Below are 19,867 nucleotides of genomic sequence, written 5' to 3'. Positions count from 1 at the left end.
CAGATTCATTCTAACCAGCCATTGCTTCATAATCTTGAGCCAATATTTGGTCTTAGTTTCCTGTTCAGTCATGCTATGATTTGTGAAGGTACCTTACAAACTGTGACAGGTTGAAAAAATGAACAGATTCTGTCTCTCAGGCATCTCACTGTCTATCTGTATCCCGCCTCTCTGGACAAGGTCAGCCTGAGGCAACTTACAGAATAAAAACAATAACAATACCCCATAAAAACTATACAGCATAACAAACATCTTCCCAACCCGTCAGTTAAAACTAACATTTAGAACTAATATCAAGATAGCGGTACAAATTCAACCCCCAAATTCACTGCTCCAGCCACGAGCCACTTCTGTGGCTCTCAATGGTATCTCCAGATTGTGATCTTCCTTAACATATGGCCCACATATTGTAACTCCAGAAACCCCTCCCTGGCCTCAACCATACACCTGGCAGAAGATCTCCATCTTGCAGGCCCTGCGGAACCGTGATAGTTCCATCAGGGCCCTTAGCTCTGCTGGGAGCTCATTCCACCAGGTTGGAGGCTAGGCAGATGTCCCGGGGATCCGGGACAACCAAAAGGTTCATACCCACAGAACAAAGTGCCCTGCAGGGAGCATAGGTCAACAAGTGGTCCCTCAGATAGGCAGGACCCAAGCTGCGTATAGCCTTAAAGGTCAAAACCAAAATCTTGAACCAGTGCAGTTGTCTCAGCACAGGTTGAATATGGACCTTCCAAGGTGTCCTAGTGTTCCTGATAGATGTGGGAAGCTATCTGTATTTGCATGTGCCATTGATCTCTCGTATTTAGTGTCATAAGTATAAGCTGTTCAAAAGAGCCCATCATTTCATTCAAGCTGCAGCTGTTAAGGAAATTCCTTTTTGCCGAAATGGGATAGAAACTGGAGGCTGGTGGTCACTGATACAGATACGGATTGAATTTCTTTACACTCCAAGTTAGAAAAGGACTCTGTATCTATTTGTTGATGTTTAGATCTAGAGGCAAATGCTTTTGGCCTTCCTTGATTATAAAGCATCACAAGAAATATTACTGCCCCTTTTTCCCTGTGAAGAAACATCATATGCTGGGTTAAAGAGCAAAGCTGGATATAAGTACATCAGTAGATTGTCAGATGTCAACTAACTTCTTGGCTTTTAAGAAAGCTTCTTCATAGACACATGACCATATTGTTTTTATCCTTCTGCAGCAAACAGTTCATTGAATGCAATTCACTTGTCAAGTTTGTCACAAAATAACTTGATGTCATTAACCAACCCTAGGAATGACCTGATTTGTGTCACCTTGATAGTCCTTAAGCAGCAGTTGGACATAAACTAATCCTGGCTGGTTTGGCTGATCTTGCATTCAGCAGAGTGTTGGACTAGATGGCCTGTATGGCCCCTTCCAAATCTATGATTCTGTGATACATCCTTAGGCTGTGGGGGTTCTAAAGCCATTCTAATTTTCTTTGGGCACTTATATAAATCTTGTGCATCTGTGATATGTCTGGAGTATGTTAATGACTTTATTTAAAATATTAGCTCTTAACACATATTCCTCTACTTAATCCAGTACCATTTGCAAAATTTGCAGATGCTGTTAATTACCTTCACTTGTCATAATAGTTTTTGCAATATCTTGCAAAACTTTATCTGCTTTCCTTTGGAGCTGATGCAATATCAAATATTGGTATGTTAACTAGTGCTGATGACTAGTAAAAAGCCCGCTGCAGTCAGGAATGTAGCGGACACTAGCGGGGAAGTGGGGGTGCAGGCGGCATGTGGGTGGAGCAGCAGGGCTTGGGAGTCACAGAGTGGCCTCCCTCCCCGCTCACCCATCTTTCCCTGGGGAAGGTGGTGGGGTGAGTGGGTGGCAGCTCAGGGGGTGGCAATCATGGTCCGGGCTGGGGGAGGGTTGCTGCTGCCTCCAGTGGTTCAATGCCGCCTGCTTGCTGCCAGCCCCGTCTCGCCACCGTTGGGGCTGCGACACCTCCACCAGTTCTGCAGTACAGCTTGTGGTTGTGGCTGCTGCTTCTCCTGTGCCAGCTCTCCGCCGGTTGTCCTCTGCTGCCTTTGTACCGGCCCTGCCTGTTTTCAGGCTCTGTCGCTGCTGGCTGGATGGTAAGGAGTCAGCAGCAGCTGGGGAGGTGGCGACCTGGGTAGGGTTAGGGGTTGGCGGGCAGGCTGGAATGCGTGGCAGTGGCCAAGTCAGGCTGCTGGATGTTTACCGCCCTCGGCTGGGTGTGAGGTGGTGAGTGCGCCTTGCGTCCGGCTTCAGGGGGTGGGTGCCGTAGTGGCCAGGCCAATCCAGGCATGGCCAGGTGGCCGGGCCAGTACGGTCTCTGGTGGGCACATTGGGCCAGCGGCCAAGGCAGGTAAGCGGAGGAGTGGTGTTCTCGGTGGCCAGGCAATGTTTGACTGTGAGGCTGGCTGTGCGGATTGGCCCGTGCGGGCGGAACTGCAATCCGGACGCTGGATGTGTCCCAGCACCACGCCCCAGGAGCCTTTCCCAAATATTAGGGAGAACAAATTATTATTATTATTATTATTATTATTCGATTTATTCCCTGCCAGTTCTGAAACCAGCTCGTGGCGGGTTACAATGTCTTATAAGAACCCCATTAAAAGACATAAAAACCCAACATGGTGGGAAAACCCGCTCCCAACCTCCACTATTAGAGGGGTGGGGAAGGAGGTCAAAGTTTTATATTACTCATATCCCGGGGGGGGGGAGCATAGATTTACCTCGCTGACCCCAGCCTCAACTGTAGACCTGGGGGAAGAGTTGCATATTACAGGCTCTGAGGAATGACGAAAGCTCCCACAGGGCCTGTAGCTCACCCAGGAGCTCATTCCACCAGGTAGGGGCCAGGACCAAAAAGGCCCTGGTTGAGGCTAGGTGCGGTTCCCTGGGGCTGGGAAGGACCAATAAATTTTGACCCGCAGAGCATAAGGTCCTGTAGGGGGCATAGGGCTATAGGCAGTCCCTCAGGTATGTGGGTCCCAACCTGCGTAAGGCCTTAAAGGTTAAAACCAAAACCTTGAACCGGATCTGGACAGCAATAGGCAACCAATGGTAAGGATGGGGGATGGGGGTATGCTTTAGAATCAGCTTCGACTTCCATAAAAAGTAGGCCTTTGACAAACTGATCTTGCTGAATAATTTCCCTCCTGACAGGATTGCAAATATGCCATCAGTCCTTTCCATCCTCAAGACAGAGTTTATGCTAAACTTGAAATTGCTACAGAGCTATACTGCCCCAACTTTTTTAACAACAGGGATACCCATACCTGCTTTGTATTATGCATTCATGTAAAGTTAGTAAACCGTCCATTAGTGCAGGGGTAGTCAACCTGTGGTCCTCCAGATGTCTATGGACTACAATTCCCATGAGCACCTGCCAGCAAATGCAGGGAAATGCCAGCAAATGCGAATGCTGGCAGGAGCTCATGGGAATTGTAGTCCATGGACATCTGGAGGACCACAGGTTGACTACCCCTGCCTTAGTGGACTATCAGTGGAGCTTTGTTGTTTGGTTTTGTTCCTGTTCTTGTTCCTGTTCAGAGGGAGAATTCCTGGATTCAGAAATAAAAGTTAACTTCTGACCACATTTTTGCTTCAAAGGGTATTGTTTTGCTATTTGAAAACTGTTTGGTGGTTTCCATCTAACTGAAGTAGTCATTTAGGATAAGATTATTGTTTCTTGAACTGTCTATAGTGCATACTTTCATGCAGACATCTTTGGACACGTATGCAAATAATTTTAGAATCCTCTGGTTTAGTTGTAATTCACATTTGAAACTGAGATTCTCTTTAAGAAACCCATCATTTAAAGGAGAGAGTTTTATGCTCATTTTGCTTTGATCAGCATGGTTAGCAATCAGGCTGCATTGCAAGTGAATTGGAGGCCCGGTCCTTGAAGAAGGGGAGTATTGAAAGGGAGTGCGAACTGTGCAGCTGTCATCATCAGCTGTTACGTGGCCCACTCTCTCTTTCAGTACTCCCACCTACCTTTGCCAGCTTGGGGGTGGGGGAGAGTATGGGCAGCCTAAAGCCTGTTGCATTTTCCACAATGGGATTTACGGTTAATAACATAAAGTTAAACATCTAAAGCAGGGGTAGTCAACCTGTGGTCCTCCAGACGTCCATGGACTACAATTCCCATGAGCCCCTGCAAGTGTTTGCTGGCAGGGGCTCATGGGAATTGTAGTCCATGAACATCTGAAGGACCACAGGTTGACTACTCCTGATCTAAAGCATCCATTTTCTTCAGGGGAAATGTATTGGCCTTGCTGGTGCCTCTTGTGGAATCTAAACTTTTCTGCTATAATGACTGGGGTGAGTTTGGAGTATGGGTAGAATGAGTTTGGAGGAAATCTTGTGACAAAGCAGCAAAACCATCCTATAGGGATGGTTTATAGGTTTGGGGGTGGGGAAAAGCCAGCGGCCTGGGTGCCGCGCATGCGCCCCCTGGTGGTGAAAACGTGCATGCGCGGAGCTGCAACGCACGTACGTTTTCACCATCAGAGGGTCCTAACGCGCATACGCAGCAGCTCTTCGCATGCGCGTTTGTGTCCTCCAGCATGCCAGTGGCCGCGCCTACCTCTTCACCCCCCCTCTCGCAGCAAAAAGCTAGCCGGGCTGCGAGCAAAGTGGCCGCTTTGGCGGCCGCTTCGCTCGCGGCCTGGTGAGCTTTTTGCTGTGGGGTGGGAGGGGCAGGCATGGTGGCCCGTTACTGAGGCCTGTGCGGCCCGGTAGTGGGCCACGGACCGGTGGTTGACAATCCCTGCTATAGGGGGCTTATGAGAGCCCATGAGATGGTAGTGAATGCTGTGAAGAGGGACTTCTGTGCATCCTCCACTGCATCCATGAGCTCACACCTGGCTCATTTGTCTAGGGTAATTTGGTGCCTTACCGCCCTCGAAGAAGGGCACTCAGATGATAATAAATCAGCATTAGTTGTGATGCCATTGTGAGCCATATCAAAATGCCAACATAGGCTGGATCATGGAGAAAGCTAGAGAGTTCCAGAAGAACATCTACTTCTGCTTCATTGACTATGCTAAAGCCTTTGATTGTGTGGAGCACAACAAATTGTGGCAAGTTCTTAAAGAGCATCTTATCTCTCTCTCTTATCTCTCTCTTATCTCTCTCTATATGCCAGTCAAGAAGCCAAAGGCATGGAATCACTGATTGGTTCAAAATTGAGAAAGGAGTTCAGCAAGGCTGTATACTTTCACCTTGCCTATTTAACTTGTATGCGGAGCACATCATGAGAAAGGTGGGGTTAGATGAGTCAGAAAATGGGATCAAGATTGCAGGGAGAAATATCAACAACCATAGATATGCAGATGATACCACTCGAATGGCAGAAAGCGAAGAGGAATTAAACAGCCTTTTGATGCGTGTGCTCCTTAGAAGGCCAGATCCTGAAGATGAAACTCAAATACTTTTGGCCACCTCATGAGAAGGAAGGACTCCCTGGAGAAGAGCCTAATTCTGGGAGCGATTGAGAGCAAAAGAAGAAAGGGATGACAGAGAATGAGATTGCTGGATGGAGTCACTGAAGCAGTTGGTGCAAACTTAAATGGACTTCGAGGAATGGTATAGGACAGGAAGGCCTGGAGGATCATTGTCCATGGGGTTGCGATGGGTCGGACACGACTTCGCACCTAACAACAACAACCTTCCTGATCTTCTCATCAAATCGGCCGTGGGGCGGGACGCGTTCCGGTGGCGCTTCCAGCCTCCCTCTGGACCGGCGCCTACCTGGGAGAAAAGGATCGCTCTTCAGCGGCCGCCGCCAGTGGTGGGCCTACTTCCACCGCTACGGCAGGGTCCGGAAGCACACGCTGCTGGCGGCGTGGGCCGGCGTGCGACCTGGGCTGTCCGTGGGCGGCGCTGTGGCACCGTTGCGGCCGCTGCGGCGTCTGGTGCTGCCAGCTGGCACTGCAGCTGTTCCTGTAGCTATCTCCGGCAGGCGGCCCTGGACTCATGGGCCAGCGGGCGACCCGGAGGCTGCAGCTGGTGCCAGGCACTCCTGGTTGTGCGGGGCGGCATTGCAGCATTGTGTGAGTGGTGGCGTGGCCGTCGGGTGCTGTGGGGCACACGGCCAGGCGGCGCCCTGGCCTGTGCGCGAGGGATCAAATGGTGGTGGTCAGCTGCATGCTGGCGCCGCAGAGGGGGGGCAGATCGGGAGGCACTTTGCGCCTCCCAAGTGGTCAGTCCACCGGCAAGGGACCAATTGTGAGCCGCTCTCTGAGCGGCTCGCGATTGGTCCCTTGCCGGTGGAGTGACAGTCGGAGGGCCCAATCGGCAAGCGCGAAGGGAAGTCCGGGGGAAGTGGCCAATCGGCACCCTTCCTCATCCCGGACAGGGCTCGCCCTCGGGGCCCTTACTGCTTTATTTAATCCGCTCCACAGGAGCGGTTAAAAATAGGAGGGTACACAGGATTGCACAGACATACATGATCCTATTGATCGTAGTTAAGGCATTTTCAGGTGTGTAGTGGGAGTGGTCTACAAGAGAAGAGCAATATTGAAGTCCAGCAGCATCTTAAAGGTCAGTGAATTTTCTAGGGTATAGTTAAAGGTAAAGGTATCTCCTGTGCAAGCACCGAGTCATGTCTGACCCTTAGGGTGACACCCTTTAGCGTTTTCTTGGCAGACTCAATACAGGGTGGTTTGCCATTCCCTTCTCCAGTCATTACTGTTTCCCCCCCAGCAAGCTGAGTACTCATTTTACTGACCTCGGAAGGATGGAAGGCTGAATCAACCTTCAGCCGGTTGCTGGGATCGTACTCCCAGCCTCATGGTCAGAGTTTCAGACTGCCTTACCACCCTGCGCCACAAGAGGCTCAGGATATGGTTAAGACTTAGTTATGACATTGTTACCTTTCAATAATGTTTTAAGCTAAGCTCCGGAAAAGGGTATAAATCTCTAGACTAGCTTGATTTGACCAGTCACTCTTTGTGATTTCTCAATTTCTAGATTTTTTGGCACCCGATTTTATGAAGGAAACATAGACTAACTCAGTCAATTAAATATTATTTCTCTAGTTTTGGAAAAAGATTGCCCAGTCAGATTTTCTGTGGGAAATAATGCTACGTATTCCTAAAATGGTCTCGTCTCTTTTTTCCAGTCAAAATCAATATTGTCATATTGAAAGTGTCATTTAGCAAGCCTGATTAATACTTTAAAATATTTATTCTCTTCCTTTTCTAGATGAACACAACGATGTACAAAAGAAAACCTTCACAAAATGGATAAATTCTCGCTTTTCTAAAGTAAGTATGTTTTGAAACTACCTTTGGTTAGAAAATGTAGCCTTATACATCAGAAAGCTCGCTGTTTTAACTAGAGTAAGTGTAAATAAAACTGTGTGGTCCTTCCAAATATTAATTCTTTTTCCTGAACCGAAGAGATTTTACATTCAACATCAGACAGTGTAGTTGAGCTAATGCCCATTCAAAAAAGAATTTGTGACACATGATGAAATTCATTTATTCAATTCATTCAATTGCAGCTTAGAGCTTATTGGTATTTGTAGAACTTGATGTTTTCATAATATAGTTAAACTCTGCATACAATATCCTGAATGCATTAAAATGGATTTTGTTGACTGCCCTCATGGGGCAGCTTGATGAAACATTCAGTGAACTTCCATGCTGACCAAGCAAAACTGCTAGTTCTTATAAGCTTGTGTTATTCTAGTTCACTGCATAGATCTATTTCCTGATTTACCACTTGTCTCCAGACTAAAATTTATTAGCTGTATTTTTCAATTAGGAGGAAAGTGGCTGACATTTAATTCTGTAACATTACTAAACAGAAGGTTTTTATACCCTGCTTTTTACTACCTGAAGGAGTTAGAGCAACTTATAACCACCTCCCCTCCTCTCCCCACAAGAGACACCCTGTGAGGTAGGTGGGGCTGAGAAAGCTCTGAGAGAATTGTGACTGGCCCAAGGTCACCCAACTAGCAAATAGGGAATGTTGCCTCATGGATTGAATTATTTTGCTATAATTTAATTGTAGTCAGCATACAAGTAGAAAAAATAAGCACATCAGGTTGAATATAAATGTGATTGTAGGACTGTATGCAATGTGTGGTTTGGTGCTTAAAATTCTTTAAATGCATGTCATAAAACCTTCATGATGGATTATTTCTAGGACAAACAGCTGCTAGAGAGGGTGATTTGTAGCAGGGAAGCTCTGTGTGTACATGCTTAGCACTTGTGCCATCCAGTAAGATTTGTCCATGTAAGTCTCAAGATGTGTTCTGACATAACAGGAAATGGGGCTATATCAGAAAAGCAGGTGGGTAAAGGATTAGCCATTCTGCTGCCCTTCTTGTCTGTGTGTCAGCCTCATCAGAATGTGTTTTGCCCAGAGTATGCAAACAATTTGATTTTACACGCATAACATATTTGGATCCTGATGAATGATATGCTTTTGCTGTGAGTGCTTTTCCCTTCCATTCATACAGTTTCAAAAGCAATGTAGTGATTTTGAACATCGGTAGCTGGCATTCGTTACGTTGTCTAAAGGAGAGGATATGATGATGGAGCTGTAGAGACAGAGCAGGAATGTTTTCAGGACTGGCCAGAATATGATTTCAGAACCTCTAACTTCATTGCTGCTAGTTACCAGAGGTGGGATGCATAGGCTGTTAGAAGAGCCAAACATATTGCATCTTTTCTCTATGCTATGGTGTGGTGAGTTGCATTTGTAAGGATACTTCATGTTCTGTTTCTGTTAACCCTAGCATTACCATAAAAATGTGAGTATGTATATCTGTTCTCTCCATGAGACTACAGCATTGGCAAATAACAATATATCTAGCCACAAAAAGTATTTTTTCTGCTTTTGTACATCTTTGAAAGTGATGTGTCCACCTAGGCACAAGACCATGTCATGTGCAAGAAATATGCTGGAAGTCCTGTCTCTCTTGCAGTAGTTACAGATGGTGCAGTCTGTAGTGCCAATGAAGTGAATACGCCTAGCCATAGCATTTCCCTTAGGTTAAGCGGCAAAAAGAATTTTTAAACATTTGCAAATATTTATTAGATAAAGTGCACTAGTTCAAAATTTTAAAAACATCTATGAATTACAGAGTCATCATAATTTAAAAATATCACATTTCTAACTACACATGGAAGAAACCAACATAGAATGGACCAAACATGTTTTGACCCTGAGGGGTCTTCCTCAGTGGTCAAATTGTTGTGGGAAATGCACTCATGTATAAAATCAAAGGGCTTGCTGGGTGGCAAAGAAAAATCTGTTTGGTGCTGCTCCAACTAATCTTTCTAATATAAAGGTATTTGATTTGGAGCCCACCCTCTAATATATGGACTCCCAGAGGCCACCACACTCTGCTTTTGCCCAGCTCTCAGTCACCAGTGCATTCCCATGAGTGTAATAAATATTTGAAATTTTTAAAAAATTATTTTTGCAGCTCAACCTTTGGGTTCCTAACTTTTCTGGTTAAGTTGGGTTTTGGTTTCCCTTTTTGGTTTTGCATAGCATTTCCCTTGTCTTGGGGAATGGTTGAATATCTCTGTCAGGTTAAGTTAGCATGTAGCATTATGATTAAAGCCCTAGTAATACTGTATAATGAAACTGGAGTTGTTGCACCTTAGTTTCAAGGGATGACTAATCTACTTGCTGCGATGCATACACTGGTTTAGGTGAAGTAATCCACATTGATTTAGTGGCTTTTTATGGTGGATGTCATGGTGAGATAGAGAGGATCATGTGTTATTTCTTCATAGTGTTCTGCCAGACTTAAGGAAACAGGATTTTAGATAAGAAAATGTCTTCAGTGAAATATTGTTTCCATGGTATAAAATTTAATACCTAGGAGACAACACTCGGATCATTAGGACTTATAGAGTAGAGAAACATCCACAAGTGAGTCAGAGTGTGGATTTACGGTGCTTTTGTTAAGAAAGATGTACCCAGCTTGCTGGGGGGTAGACGGTAATGACTGGGGAAGGCACTGGCAAACCACCCCGTATTGAGTCTGCCATGAAAACGCTAGAAGGCATCACCCCAACGGTCAGACATGACCCGGTGCTTGCACAGGGGATACCTTTACCTTTTTAATTTATGGATATGAAATCACAAGGGCTTTTTAAAAGTGTTATTGTTTGTTGTTGTTATGTGCGAAGTCGTGTCCGACCCATCGCGACCCTATGGACAATGATCCTCCAGGCCTTCCTGTCCTCTACCATTCCCCGGAGTCCATTTAAGTTTGCACCTACTGCTTCAGTGACTCCATCCAGCCACCTCATTCTCTGTCGTCCCCTTCTTCTTTTGCCCTCGATCACTCCCAGCATTAGGCTCTTCTCCAGGGAGTCCTTCCTTCGCATGAGGTGGCCAAAGTATTTGAGTTTCATCTTCAGGATCTGGCCTTCTAAAGAGCAGTCAGGGCTGATCTCCTCTAGGACTGACCGGTTTGTTCGCCTTGCAGTCCAAGGGACTTGCAAGAGTCTTCTCCAGCACCAGAGTTCAAAAGCCTCAATTCTTTGACGCTCGGCCTTCCTTATGGTCCAACTTTCGCAGCCATACATTGCAACTGGGAATACCATAGCCTTGACTAAACGCACTTTTGTTGGCAGGGTGATGTTTCTGCTTTTTAGGATGCTGTCTAGATTTGCCATAGCTTTCCTCCCCAGGAGCAAGCGTCCTTTAATTTCTTTGCTGCAGTCCCCATCTGCAGTGATCTTGGAGCCCAGGAAAATAAAATCTGTCACTATCTCCATTTCTTCCCCATCTATTTGCCATGAATTGAGAGGGCCGAATGCCATGATCTTTGTTTTCTTGATGTTGAGTTTCAGGCCAACTTTTGCACTCTCCTCCTTCACCCGCATCAACAGGCTCTTTAGTTCCTCTTCACTTTCTGCCATTAGAGTGGTATCATCTGCATATCTGAGGTTGTTGATATTTCTCCCTGCAATCTTGATCCCAATTTTTGACTCCTCTAATCCCGCATTTCTCATGATGTGCTCTGCATACAAGTTAAATAGGCAAGGCGACAGTATACAGCCTTGCCGAACTCCTTTCTCAATTTTGAACCAGTTAGTGATTCCATGTTCAGTTCTCACTGTTGCTTCTTGACCTGCATATAAATTTCTCAAGAGACAAATAAGATGCTCTGGTATTCCCATCTCTTTAAGAACTTGCCACAATTTGTTGTGCTCCACACAATCAAAGGCTTTAGCATAGTCAATGAAGCAGAAGTAGACGTTCTTCTGGTATTCCCTAGCTTTCTCCATGATCCAGCGTATGTTGGCAATTTCATCTCTAGTTCCTCTGCCTCTTCAAAATCCTGCCTGTACTTCTGGAAGTTCTCGGTCCACATATTGCTGGAGCCTAGCTTGTAGGATTTTGAGCATAACTTTGCTAGCATGAGAAATTAGTGCAATGGTGCGGTAGTTTGAACATTCTTTGGCATTGCCCTTCTTTGGGATTGGAATGTAAACTGACCTTTTCCAATCCTGTGGCCATTGTTGAGTTTTCAAATTTGCTGGCATATTGAGTGTAGCACTTTTACTGCATCGTCCTTTAAGATTTTGAATAGTTCAACTGGAATGCTGTCACTACCACTAGCTTTATTGTTGCTCAGACTTCCTAAGGCCCATTTGACTTCACATTCCAGGATGTCTGGCTCCAGGTCAGTAACTACCCCATTGTGGTCATCAGGGATGTTATTGTTTAGCCAGTGGCAATTTGAATGTTAACCATAAGGTTATTGCATGACCATTTGATTGTGTATGACAAAGGAAAACAGGTTTGTATTACAATATATATAAAAATTCAGTGCACAAGAAAATTGCAAACATCATCATTGGATAGTCTTTTTAGGAAGCCTTAACATAATAACACGGACAACTTCCCCCATGGTTTGCACTTCACTGGATATACATAAAACTATTACTACTTTGTACCACTGAATATACTGAGAACTTCTCTGGCACATCAGTTTGGCTGCCATTCCATACATGAAACTCTGTAAAAAGGAGATGTAATTTAAAGTAGTTGTTAATGTAATGCCATGTGATTTTGTGCCATTTAGAAGTATAGAAAGAGCCTCCATTCATACAGCAACAGTGAAGCCTAGACAGTTGGTATAGTTTTACTGCAGAAAACAAAACCTTTTTAATATGGAGGTGAACTAAAGGAGGGGAAACATATTTTGAGGCTTCCTGGACTGTTTGGGTGGAGGGCATTTTTAGCCCACACACAGAGATGGATCAGGATTTCTGAATGCCCTGCAAGATCCATTGCACCCTAGTGGCTGGCTATTTTTTTTTGTGCTGCCCTTCTGTGCAGGCTCAGGATGCTGCACAACAGTAAAATCAATCATGTAGTTAATAACATCATGAACACTAAACATTAAAACCTTTAAAATCACATCTTCCACTGTTCCATTCAGCCATGTCAGCATTGCAGTCCTATTTTTATTGGTGTAGAAGCACAATTGCAGTTATTTAATGCAGTTATTCTGTTTTGGGGACAGTCAGTGTTGTTATCACTTGCCCCAACCAAAAGCCTAGTGTAAAAGCTCCATCTTTCAGGCCCTGTGGAACTGTACCAGTTCTAACAGGGCCTGAATCACCTCAGGGAGCTCATTCCACCAGTTAGGGGCCAGGACCGTCCTGGCCCTAGTTGAGGCTGGGGATACTTCCTTGGGGGTCAGGTCAAGCATAATGCTCTTCAGCGGACATAGGCAGAGAGGCAGTCCCTTAGGTACGCTGGGTCTAGACTGTGAATGGCCTTAAATACCTTAATACCTTAAAACTAGTCCAGAATTCAACTGGAAGCCAGTGCACCTGCTAAAGGATAGGTTGATTATGGGCCCTCCAGGGAGTTCCTGTGAGGACTCAGGCAACTGTATTCTGGACAAGCTGCAATTTCTGGATCAAGTCAAGCCTAGAGATGACTATCGTCTGGATCACTGTGGCTAGGTGATTCGGGGCCACAGTGAAGGATCTGGTCAGTGACTGGCATAGCCAGATACCCATCACCATCAATGAAATTGCCCCCAATGTCCTCTTTGTCCCCACCTTAAATGGGTTCTCTGGTATACGTAAAAGGAACGTAAAAGGAAAAGGGAGCTTAGATGACTAGAGAGAGTTGAGAGGAAGACTCATGACAGAGCCTTGAAAACATCTTATAGGATAATTATGAAAGAAGCTGAGTTCTTGGCCTGGCCATGGCCTGGCCATGGGGTGGAAACAGTGCTGGACTCCCTCATGGTTTGACCTCTGGAGACAGCTGGATCAGGGTGGGTTGGCCTGATAAAGACAATGGGTTTGGCAATTCCATTGTCTACTAAATTAGGGTCCCAAAGCACACAAGGCCTAGAAATTTTGGACTTCTAGTCCCCTATCTTTCCTCTCCAGAGGCCCTGGAGGGGAGAAAATGCCACTCTAGATCAGCCGTAAATATACTGGCACGTTGCGGAACTATTCCTGATAGTGTCCTTAACTTGAGGACTCAATTTGTCCTTAGATCTAAAGTTGAAGGTGGAGACAAAATGGCAAAGTTTGGCATAGTTATTAAATAGCATATAGAATCATAGCGTTGGAAGATATCTCCAGGGTCATCTAGTCCAACCCCTGGCACTCTCTAGGACACTCACAATTACTTGCCTATCCACAGTGACCCCAATTTCATGCCTAAGTGATCATCAAAACTCTCCAGAATCCAACCTGGCCTGGAGGAAATTAACCTTCCATCCCACGATGGTGATCAGCAATTCCAGAATTGATCAATTGGACCTCAGTAGGGCTTCCGTGGCACCCTAAGGATTAAATGTTTCACTTCATGGCTTGTTTTGATTGTGAAATTGACACAGAATTTGAAGCTGAATTGTTGTTGTTGTTAGTTGCGAAGTGATGTCCGACCTATCGCGACCCCATGGACAATGATCCTCCAGGCCTCCCTGTCTTCTACCATTCCCCGGAGTCCATTTAAAGCTCGCACCGACTGCTTCAGTGACTCCATCCAGCCATCTCATTCTCTGTCTTCCCCTTCTCCTTTGGCCTCAATCGTTCCCAGCATTAGGCTCTTCTCCAGGGAGTCCTTCCTTCTCATGAGGTGGTCAAAGTATTTGAGTTTTATCTTCAGGATCTGGCCTTCTAAAGACAGTCAGGGCTGATCTCCTCTAGGACTGACCGGTTTGTTCGCCTATGCAGTCCAAGGGACTCACAAGAGTCTTCTCCAGCACCAGAGTTCAAATGCCTCAATTCTTTGATGCTCGGTTTTCCTTATGGTCCAACTTTCACAGCCATACATTGCAGCTGGGAAGACCATAGCCTTGACTAGACGCACTTTAGTTGGCAGGGTGATGTCTCTGCTTTTTAGGATGCTATCTAGATTTTCCATAGCTTTCCACCCCAGGAGCAAGCGTCTTTTAATTTCTTTGCTGCAGTCCCCATCTGTGGTGATCTTGGAGTCCAGGAAAATAAAATATGTCACTACCTCCATTTCTTCCCCATCTATTTTCCAGGAATTGAGAGGGCCGGATGCCATGATCTTAGTTTGAAGCTGAATAGCCTGTAGCAACTAATTCAGTCAGTTGTTCATCAGTTTATGGACTATTGTGTATTTTAAGTAATTTGTGTATCTTTTTAATATTGTATTTAAGCTGTTAATAGGGAATCTTAAGCTTACTTTACTTTTTTGGGTCTTGTAATACAGGAGACAGGTACTAATGTCTGATATGTGAATAATCCATTGAATTCGGTACCTTTCATTTCACATGAAAGGGACAGAAAGCAGAAATATTCAGGTATCTCCGGACTGTCATTTACTGACAGCTGCCATTTCCCAACTTAAATTCACTGAAAGATCTGAGGACTGGTGCATACAAGTTTCTTAATGTTTTAGAGTCTGGTAAGGTCAGAGTAAAATAAAGACATGTATTTAGGAAAATATTTCTGAAAATACCATGTCAAATGCAATAGAATTCTGTCCCAGTAATAATATAGTCAGTGTAGGTGACAGGTTGGTGTTAGTTCTCAGTTGAAATGATCATCCTTATGTATATTCTACAGATTAAAATTCTTGTCTATCCAGTATAGATGTCATGATTTAGGCTTTGTCAATGTCTAAGAAAAATCCCTTTGAAGTAGTCAGGTCATAGCCTCATAGAGATTATCTCTGTATTGATGCCTTCTTGAAGTAGAAACACGAAGGATAATTTAGATACCAGCTGGTCACTTAGATATTTCTTTGAAGATGGGAAATTACATTTCAAGATCTTGTTAAAATAATCAGATTCAGTCTTGTTATTTAGTTCAGGGTTTTGACAGGAAACTTAGCTGTGTTCACAGAATGTAGATAGTTGTGAACCTCTTGATACACAATCAGAAACAAAAGTAGTAAAGTTGCATGGTTTAGATTCAGATATTAACCATTTGCATTGTTGCATTGTTATAGAACAGTTGCATTGTTACATATGTAATGATAATTAATAGCCAATATAATACGTAAAATCATATAATTCATACATAGTCATAAAACAGGGTTTTCCTAAGAGTGGGTCTCTAGAATCTTTTGATTTGAGCATTTCCTTCACCCACCACATATGGCTGGTTAATTAAATTTCCAGATTGATAGCAAACTATATAGTTTGTTGCTTTCATTGAAACACAATCTGCTATGAAAGAGGTAGGAATTCTGGCTTGTTGTATGGAACAGAACAAATCATAGTTTGTGATGTGAATATAAGAATCTTTCATAAAAATCACCACCGTAGGAAAGTGAAAAAAGCCTGTTTATTTTTAAATAATCATATCCTCCCTTAATATCAAACCATATTTCCTCTGAATTAGTAAAGGTAAAGGTATGTCTGACCCTTGGGGTGACGCCCTCTAGCGTTTTCATGGCAGACTCAATACGGGGTGGTTTGCCAGTGCCTTCCCCAGTCATTACCATGATTCCTCTGAATTATGCCTAGACAAAAAAATGGCCCTAGTTATGGCAGGTTTTTCTTTTTTGTGAAGAACACATTGGTTCCTAACTCTGGGGATAAGTCAGGGTGATTTAAATAACCATATAGTCACCCTCCTAACTATCAGCTAACTATATTTTATTTGTATTTTATCTTAACAATTTTGTACAAGGCGTGCATAGTGGCTTGCCTGTTTTGAGGTCCCTTAAATATAGGGATGCCAAACACTCTGGTGGGGAAAGTGGTCTCTAACCGCTAGGCCCGACCACTTTGTCCAAATTAGTTATCTGATAGAAATGCTGATTTTATGAACTTAGGCAGATTGTGAATGGGTGGGGAGGAAGGGATGTGCCAGTGTTTGTCTCTTGTGGGCCCTTCCTTGCATACTTAGGGGATTGCTAATTGCCACTGTGGGATGGTAGGTGAATTCCTCCAGGTCAGGCTGGATTCCAGAGATTTTTGGTGATCACTTGGGCATGAAATTGGGGTCACTGTGGAGTCAGGTGTGAGTTCCCGCATTGTGCAGGGAGTTGGACTAGATGACCATGAAGTTCCCTTCCAACTCAATGATTCTATGATTCTAGGTTCCAGGACATTGTCTGGAAATTTGTTTCCAAACATTGCTTTATATTTATAGCTAGTCTGTAAACTTAGGTAGTCAGTTATTACAACTAACAAATGTTAAAGTTATTTAGAATGAAACCTTTATGTTTTGGGGAATGGGAAAGGTGTTATCATTCAAATATGTAAATAATAAAATATCTTTTGTGTTAATAGATTACTGTTGCATTTTTTAATTTTTTAATTTAAATTATTTTGCTGGGGACAATGCAGAACCTATATGTGCTCTGTGCGGACAGTGAAATATTGGCTGGTCAGTCTCAGCTAACTAACATTTCAGTCTTCAGTGCAGAGAAACCTCTGGAGCCTCATTTGAGTCTGATTCCAGGAGGCAGGGTGTATGTAAGCCCCTCCCATCTCTCTCTGTGTGTACAGTCTCAGTGTTCTTCTCTGCCTCTCTCCTGTGGTAATTGATTTTATTGTTGTAAAGTCCACTTGAAGAAATCTACATGTAAATAATTATTAAACTCAGCTTCAGCTGTGTGCTGTATATATACAGCACACTTTGAAGAAACTGCAGGCCTTGCTACATAAAGGAAGAAGGTGGAATATCCTGCATCTGGTGAGTGCTGGGATATATTACCCCAAGGGAAGAGACAGGCTATCCCATCTCTAACATTCACAACTATTTCTTTTCTCCTGGAAATAATTTCCCAGTAAGGAAACTTACTATTAGAGCCTTAATTCCTTAAATATTGCACTGTATTTTAGTGTTCTTTTTTGGTTTGGTAAGTTCCGTAATAAATATAATTTTTCCTTTTACTTCCATTTTTATAAGAGATCTGTTTTACTTGTTGAAATTTTCCTATTGCGATTTTCTGTTTACTTGCTAAAAAAACTCCTTAAACAGTGTTTTTAAAAAGAGCATGGCCAATTCAACAAAACAAAGATCTACCAATGAATAAGTGCTTCATTGGATAATTGAAAAAGAAAAAGTGCATTCTTTTGCATCAAGAAAATATGTTTTGAAAAAGGGCATTCTAAATTTAGATGCTGGTCTTGAAAAATATGATGCATTTCATTGAGTGAAACTGTTGTTTTGCCTTAAATGCTGACCTTTCTGTATTGTGAATGGTTTCCCACATTAGCTTCCCATATTTTGTTTCCATGATACAGAAATGAACAAGTCATGCTGTACAAGATGAACCAGAAATCCATTTCTTGCTAAACCTCTAGTTTATACCACTTGTCTTTTGCTCTTTTTCATTCCCTTCATCCATGCTGGTAATTTTTTTTCAAATCAGTAGTCAAGAGAAAAGACAACAGATGTAAGAAGGGCTAATCCATTCAAATCCTTTTGATTTCATTATTGGAAACCTGCATGGTCGAAATTCAGGCCTTGCCACTTCTCCAACTTTTAGATCATCACCAAGCAAAAGACATATTCTTTCCCCTGCGTCATATCTCTTCACCCTGGAAAGTAATAACCATAGAAGAGCTTTTACTTTGGCAAGGTATATAGTATTGCCCTCCGTGGGGCTGGAAAGTATAAACAGATACACTTTCATGACAGACTATGTCCTTTTAACTCAGGACAAGTAGAAAATTTAGAGCTTGTCCTTCTGAGTTGCCCCTTCTGTAATAAGGCCATGCCAACTTTATCCTTTGGTGACACTATTGCAGCCAATAGCTGCAAACAACATAGCCATAATTAACTACCAGTTTGGTGTAGTAGTTAGGAATGCGGACTTCTAATCTGGCATTCTGGGGTCGATTCTGCACTCCCCCACATACAGCCAGCTGGGTGACCTTGCGCTCTCCACAGCACTGATAAAACTGTTTTGACCGAGCAGTGATATCAGGGCTCTCTCAGCCTTATCTACCTCACAATGTGTCTGTTGTGGGGAGAGGAAAGGGAAGGCGACTGTAAGCCGCTTTGAGCCTCCTTCGGGTAGAGAAATGTGGCATATAAGAACCAACTCTTCTTCAAACTACTGTTAGATGAATCACCAGGAATGACTGAATCAGAGCCAGTTTCTGACTTCTAGCTCTTAGCATTCGTGGAACTAGCTGGGTGCACTTTATGATCTAAGAATGTATTTTTATCTATCCTAAGAGCTGTTAAATGGGGCAGGATTAATTTTAAAGACATTTTCCAGATCTATTTAGATCTTAGCTTTAACTCATTTTCTTACATTTCTATTGTTAAACCATTAAGCATTTTTAACCAATTTATTTTTCCTTCTGTATTATGTTGTAGGTTATACCAGATATTTGTTGTATCCTACCACGGGGCACTTTGGCGTGAACAGATATATTATGTTTTTTATTTATATTGCTATGGTGAAATTCTGTAATTAACTTACTACTTAAGTTAATTACTTAACTGCCCAGAGTTGTAAGAAATGGGCGGTATAAAAATCCAAATAAATAAATAAATACTACTATTACTACTACTACTTCACTATCAGGGCAGTTTTCAAGAGGATTTCATGGAGGCAGTCTCATAAGCAAAGAAGTGGGGGGTAGGTTGCAAACCCTGATGGTGGCTATGTGAAGGAAACCAACTAAAGATTATAGAGTTTCCAGTGAGCTTCCACAGCAGAGTGGACGTTTGAGCCTGTTTGTCTTGGATCCAGTGTGTCAGACTAAGATATGGGGGACTTATGGAAGCTTGCTGGGTGACTTTGGTCCACTCACACATTCTCAGTTTAACCTGAGATTTGTTGTGTGGATAAAATGGAGGAGAGGAGAATTAAATAAACCACTTTAGTTCCCCTTTGGGGAGAAAGGTGGACTATAAATGAAATAAAAATAAATTATAAAGAAAAAAGAAAAAAATTCTTAACTAGTAGTCTAATCGCTATTCCATGCTGGTTTTCTTAAGTTTTCAAAGTTTTAAACTGAAACTGAATGGTTTAATATTGCTTAACAGTGTGGAAAGACACCAATAAAGGACATGTTCACTGATCTTCGAGATGGGAGGAAGCTCTTGGATCTCTTGGAAGGTCTCACTGGTAGTCCACTGGTAAGTAAAACATTAATTTCTGTCAATCATGACAATCTGTCAAACATTTACATTCAAAGTGGCTTACAGTAACCATATCACTCCTCATCTACACTGGCTAGAGTTCAAGGTGCTGATGTATTACCCAAATTAGATATTTAAGAACTTGATTTGGGGGAATTCAGCCATGTGAGAGGGGTAACAATGGAATCTCCACCACTGTTTGCGGGGATGTTCTCTTCAGAAATGCTAAATAAACCAGTCTGAGGTAACTGAAAAGTTTTTTTTTTAATAAAGAAGAATTTAATGGCAAATTGTAAACATACTCATTGA

At 43.3% G+C, this 19,867-nt stretch overlaps 1 protein-coding gene across 5 annotated transcripts in view; it reads left to right on the top strand.

Moving 5' to 3' along the window:
- The window catches only part of UTRN (utrophin), a 503,173-nt gene that overhangs the window by 73,689 nt on the left and 409,617 nt on the right, over nt 1–19,867 (top strand). For all 5 annotated transcript variants that reach the window (XM_077350828.1, XM_077350839.1, XM_077350815.1 and 2 more), the window contains 2 exons: nt 7,224–7,285; nt 19,463–19,555. In XM_077350828.1, coding sequence (XP_077206943.1) covers nt 7,224–7,285; nt 19,463–19,555 — 155 coding nt within the window. The remainder of the gene's footprint in view (nt 1–7,223; nt 7,286–19,462; nt 19,556–19,867) is intronic.

The sequence above is a fragment of the Paroedura picta genome, chromosome 1 (assembly GCF_049243985.1).
Source record: "Paroedura picta isolate Pp20150507F chromosome 1, Ppicta_v3.0, whole genome shotgun sequence".
In the NCBI taxonomy this organism is placed as follows: Eukaryota; Metazoa; Chordata; class Lepidosauria; order Squamata; family Gekkonidae; genus Paroedura; species Paroedura picta.
Note: the sequence above shows the minus strand (reverse complement) of the source record. Positions and strands in the feature narration are given on the sequence as shown.